The 6,024-nt window shown below is 31.9% G+C and overlaps 1 protein-coding gene across 1 annotated transcript; it reads left to right on the top strand.

Moving 5' to 3' along the window:
- The first annotated feature begins 984 nt into the window (after positions 1-984).
- On the top strand, positions 985-4,793 carry LOC143056306 (uncharacterized). Its single transcript, XM_076229391.1, has 6 exons — positions 985-1,082; positions 1,720-1,771; positions 2,269-2,426; positions 3,007-3,228; positions 3,714-3,835; positions 4,559-4,793. The coding sequence occupies exons 2-6, from the start codon at positions 1,734-1,736 to the stop codon at positions 4,766-4,768; spliced, it is 750 nt and encodes a 249-aa protein (XP_076085506.1). The 5' UTR covers positions 985-1,082; positions 1,720-1,733; the 3' UTR covers positions 4,769-4,793.
- Positions 4,794-6,024: the final 1,231 nt, after the last annotated feature.

Below are 6,024 nucleotides of genomic sequence, written 5' to 3'. Positions count from 1 at the left end.
ACTTCGTACTTTATTTGGCCTTTTTAACTTTATTGGATTCGAGCGTCACTGATGAGTCTTAAGTAGACGAAACGCGCGTCTGGCGTATATACAAAATTTAGTCCTGGTATCTATGATGAGTTTATTTACAACCACTGGGTTGATGCCGCTGCTGGTGGAGTTTTATTTCCCGAGGGTATCACAAGCCCAGTAGTCAGCACTTTTTGTGCTGACATGAGTTGTCATTGATATGTGTATATTTATAAATTTACTGTTTACAAAATTTAGAATTTTTTGAAATACTAAGGCTTTTCTACCTCAGGCATAGATTACCTTAGCTGAATTTGGCAACAATTTTAGGAATTTTAGACCTCAATGCTCTTCAACTTCGTACTTTATTTGGCCTTTTTAACTATATTGGATTCGAGCGTCACTGATGAGTCTTAAGTAGACGAAACGCGCGTCTGGCGTATATACAAAATTTAGTCCGGGTATCTATGATGAGTTTATTTACATTTAAAAAAAAAAAATTGTAAACCCCGTTTTTAGATTATAATTATGAAGAAGAAGGGGTCTGTTGGTTGTTTCTTTGAGATCTTTTAAAATCTCTTATATCTACAATAACACGAATAAGCTGTACTTTGTTTTCCTTCCACTTTTTTATATATTTAATGAGTATACATCAATGTGTCGGATTCACGTACTTTTATAATTTTTATTTCGCAGCTTCGTTTTGAATTCAGACGTTACATATCTGAGTGCAAACGATTGACATTTTGCCACAGTGTACTTTGTTACCAAGCTGATGTTTTCGTTTACATTTTTTCCAGTTACCCTTTTTTATATCTAGAAGAACGGTTTATTGGTATTAAACTCATTTATCTTTATTTCTTTCATTTGTCTATATTTTTTTCCAACTACTACTTTATTTCGGATTTCTCAGATTGTAAAACGCAGTTTACTTAGCAATCCATATATTGTGCAATTGTGTGACGTTATGATTATCTTAATAGAAAGTGACGGGTCATACTCTTGTACAAGGAAAGATTAAGGAAAGTTCTTATCAGTCTGCAATTTGTCTGATAATAAGTGTTGTTTCAACAGTAAGTAAACGATATTTAAACAGTAAAATGAAGTATTTTATATGTATTCGTATTATGGTTGTGTGTACCTTTTGAATTCCTTGCATAAACGCCAAATAATCTTTTATCAACAAATCGGGACATTCGATATTGATACATTCAGCGAGAATATACACAATTAAAATCACAATAAAGAATACAAACTTAAACATTGCACCATTTTCATTTTTATATTCTTGTTTACCATTTATGTACTTTGTCTATTGTGTGTCTATATGCCACTTTGTTTCTCTTTCGTACGAATAGTTATTTGCTTTTATAGTGATTATCATTATAATACAATCTTGACTGCTGTACTCTATTTTTTTTACATATTTACCTATCATGTCTGTATGTTTTGCTCACACATTGTTGTCAATATAATGGAATTCTGTGCAACACTCATACAAGTGAGAGGTTTAGCTAGCAATAAAAACAAGAATAATCCACCATTTTCTACACAAAGAAATTCCTGTACCAAGTCAGGAATATGACAGTTGTTACCCGTTTGTTTGATGTGTTTGAGCTTAATATTTTGTCATTTGATAAAGAACTTTCCGTTTTGAATTTCCCCTGGAGTTCAGTATTATTGCTATTTTACTTTACGTATTTTTTTCAGATTAAACTGCTGGTATGTTGTTAAAAGAATCATTTGTGTTATTAGCCTTGTTGTGAGTATATTTGTTTTTGTTTTTGGTTAATAATATATAACATTTGAATATGTGTAGTCATGATTGATTTTATATAAATTTGTAACCACGTTTCATCCTTATTTATCCTTGGGGAAATAGTTATAAGCAGTTCACAGCTAACGTTTCAATTATTTTAACTTTAGTAACAAATGACAAATAATCATTATTTCAATTGTTTTAGCATGTGTGACCGAGTGACAGAATGTCCAACCATAAAGTAGGTAAACGGTCGAAAACGAAATCCTCTGTAGTAAACATTATAAAAATAAAAATAATGATTTCTAGAGGAGAGGACAGACAAATACAACTAAACGACAGAAAATAAACTAAAATGGCATTTAAAAAAAGACGGGAAGACTTAAACTTAAATATTTCATTAACATAAAGATATGGAATGATTGCCAACAAAACAACTCCATGCACAAAATACCAAATGACATGGAAGCTACTTTAGGTAATATATTTCAATATTTCAGTATCCAATTACAAGTGGCTTTACCTAACAACCAAGACAAATACAACCTTGAAGATGCAGCGAGAAAAGCTGAAGTGGAAGAAGTAGATTTAGATAATTTGATGGAAACCAATGACGGGTTCCATAACTTAACAAACCTTGGAGTACCTAAAACGCGAGGTATGTATTTTACCCCCATCACAGTACAATGCACTATTATTCAAATTTTGAGTATTTTTGCTGAAAATATTTAATCAGTTTATTACATTATATACATAACGATTTTTTTAAGTTCAGTGCTTCTGTTTTCATCTCTTCCGACGAACAATGATTTTAGTTGATTTTAAAATTTCGAACTACGAAATGATGCATACATTATTATGTACAAATGAAAAACAAAATGTAAGCATCCTTCGAGTTTTGATATTATAAACGTTATAACCAGTTTTTACTGGTGTAAAGTATTTTAATAGTCATTTACGGATTGTCCGTGACGGAAGTCAAACCTTTGCAGAGTGTATAAATTTGCAGCCATATCCGGAAAGAATGGGGTGTAAATTTCGATGTCTCGTACGCATGTGAGATGGGTACAACTCTCTCTGTACTCTAATTATTTTTGCAACAGCTAATTCAGGAACACTCGTATATGTTTTAATAGATTATGCAGCAAATATTTGCCACTGAACAATTAGTTATCTATGTTCAATAACATTTGTTATATGTACGTTGATATTAATAGTAATGTATTTTTCATTTCTAGTTATCGGTATTATCTCTGCTGTTACGGCTGGATTTAGTGTACTTAAGGCTGTTGCTTCACAGATTGATGTTTCAAGAGTATGTGCTATTGGATTATCAAATCATGGAAATCGAAAGTTAGTTGAACCATCTTGGTATCTTGAAAGCGGAATTATCAGAGATCCCCTACCAAGAGAAATTTTGCCTGGTGATGCCGGTATATTTACATTTGAGAAGACAAATTGTGAGTACTGGCACATTATATTACATTGGAAATTTTACAATAATCAGAGAATGAAAAGTGTAAGATATACACAAAACTTTTGGACATGTTCGTTTGTAAAAGTGTGCATATGTGCGTGCTTACTGTTTCCTATTCAATATACCTTCGAGCTTGAACGTCATTTTGACCCATCAAATAGAGTATGGAAAATTTAGCTTGTTGAGAGGTAGTCACTTTACGGAATCATAGAACCATTCTTACTTAAATATTGGTTGCTATTTTGTCAGGTTAAATATGGTTTCATGTCTGTCATATGTGTTTCTCATTTATTGGTTGATTATTTTTTTTTTGCAATATAGGAGTGTTGGTTCATTTTTTCTATACTCTCGATTCTTTAGAATATGACTAGAATATGATGCTTGTAAAGGGAACTTAAAACTTGATTAAAAATTTTAATTGGTAGAAATTCAATTTTGTAAATATCGATCGTTTAAATCTATTATCAGATGCTACATATGGAACAGCTGGAACTCTAACGTACACTGTTGAAGGTACAGACACACAGATCGAGGTCATGTGGTCAGTTCCTATGGTATATGGTGTATATTCTAATAGGTTTAACGTTCAGGTAAATGACGTAACAAGAATAGTTCGGACATAAGTTGCTCTTTAGCTGATACAGTTATCAAAGGTACCAGGATTATAATTTAATACACAAGACTCATCAGTGCACTCAGAGCAAAATAGTTATAAAGTACAAAGTTTGAAAAGCCTTGAGGACCCAAAATTCCAAAAGGTTGTGCCACATAAGGCTAAGGTAATCTATTCCTGGGATAAGAAAATCATTTTTTTTTCCAAAAAAATTAAGTTTGGTCAACAGGAAATTTATTGAAATGATTATATAATTGATATTCATGTCAACACCGAAGTGCTAACTACTAGTCCTGTGATACCCTCAGGGACGAAACGTCCACCAGCAATGGCATCGACCCAGTGGTGTAAACAGTTATCAAAGGTACCAGGATTATCATTTGATACGCCAGACGCGCGTTTCGTCTACACAAGACTCATCAGTGACCCTCAGATCAAAATAGTGACCCTCAGATCAACAAATTCAAAGTTTGAACAAAAACAACACCAAACAAACCGGTGTGTACATTTGAAATACCCTCAATGTTATCATTACCGAACAGTTGATACAAATCCTATATTATAATTTAATGAAAAATATTTCAGCATTAAACGATAATAGCAGATTTAAAACTTAATCGCATAGGAAAAACTTGTGTGGTTTTTTTTTTTTTGTTTTTTTCTAATTTGAAAGAATTCAATACCTGTTACATATTTTAAGATTGAAGAAAATCAGGTTGCATCATCAATGTTACATAAGTTTCTGTACAACAATCAATCCCAAGAGGTATCGAATGGTGGTCACTGGATGCATCGTAATCATAACAACATAAAAGTTCATGCTGCTATGACCAACAACGCTAAAGCATCTCTATTAGTGGAAATATATTACAACTTAACAACACCAATAACAGAAGTACTCGGAAAATAAATAACTATTAAAATATCAAATAATAGTCGGTGTTTCATATATTTATTACAATGTGTAGGGTATCTTTTTAATGCAGAGTCTATATTGATGTTTATCATATACTTGTATAAAATATTACTAAAATTTTACAGTTCAATAACTTTTGAAAATATCAAAAGGCTATGAAAGGATTACTAGGTTTATTGACCAGATTCCTAAGAAACTCCATAGCGGGCTGATAAAGGTACCTTTATTGACTGCTTCCGGAATGTTATTACATGCCTTTCCGTTAATTTCCGTGACGTTTATCACATGCAACTTCGTGCATTTCCGGAAATTTGTTTGAAACGACAAAAGAACGCGGAAAACGGGAAGTGATAAGACTTTTCACAAAATGTTTGAGGAGCAAAAAAGATTTAAGTTAAATATGTTTTGAAAGACATAAATGAGGTAACAATATTATTGAAGAACATGATAATTATTGTGACAAGATAAATAAAATGCTTGTAATATCAATAAAAGCAATTAAAGTTAAGATTTTTTTTTTGGTTGTTGGCTGTAAATATTATCTGAAAGTGCAAAGACAAACAAAATTAAATTTTAATAGTTCTTGTCTGTATTTCTTCTGCTGAAGTATATGATAAAAAGATAATTACATGTCATTTTTCATATCAGACCCTTTATCGGCCCTCGTTCATGATATTAGCCCTCGAGCCTGCGGCTCTTGGGCTGATATCATAACCTTGGGCCGATAAAGTGTCTGATATGAAAAATGCCATGTAATAATCTATACTTATCATATGTTTTATAGTAAATACAGTAGTTTTGAATATTTGATAAATAGCTTGGTGTTTAATCCATATCGCGCAACTTTGATGCGCACCCTTTATCGCATACCCTTTATTAAACCCCTACCCTTTATCGCACCTTTACCCTTTATCACACCCCTCTTTTTTTTTCTTTTTTTCTTACATAGTCAGTTTTTATTTTATTTTTTATTATTTTTTTTTTTTTGCTTAAGAAATATTTGTCCTCAAAATAGGTACGCCAGAATCGTGACGCAATTTATTGAATGACGTCATTGTTTGGTATGAACATGTGACGTCAAAAACGTCAAGTTTTCATATTTTTTGGCACACTAAATGCAACTATAAAAAATACAAAACACACGAAAAAATACAATAATAAACAAAATATTTTTAAAACAACAGCACGCTAATTGTAAGGTAACACAGGTGCTTTGGATAAGTAATTGAGCAGTTCGTTTAAGGCTTTTA

Source organism: Mytilus galloprovincialis, chromosome 13 (assembly GCF_965363235.1).
Source record: "Mytilus galloprovincialis chromosome 13, xbMytGall1.hap1.1, whole genome shotgun sequence".
NCBI classification, from domain to species: domain Eukaryota; kingdom Metazoa; phylum Mollusca; class Bivalvia; order Mytilida; family Mytilidae; genus Mytilus; species Mytilus galloprovincialis.
Note: the sequence above shows the minus strand (reverse complement) of the source record. Positions and strands in the feature narration are given on the sequence as shown.

Excerpts from the sequence above, each read along its gene's own strand:
- LOC143056306 (XM_076229391.1), top strand. The coding sequence starts at position 1,734 with ATGTTGTTAAAAGAATCATTTGTGTTATTAGCCTTGTT. Across the intron at positions 2,427-3,006 it reads TGGAGTACCTAAAACGCGAG|TTATCGGTATTATCTCTGCT; the intron begins GTATGTATTTTA and ends TTTCATTTCTAG. Across the intron at positions 3,836-4,558 it reads CTAATAGGTTTAACGTTCAG|ATTGAAGAAAATCAGGTTGC; the intron begins GTAAATGACGTA and ends ACATATTTTAAG.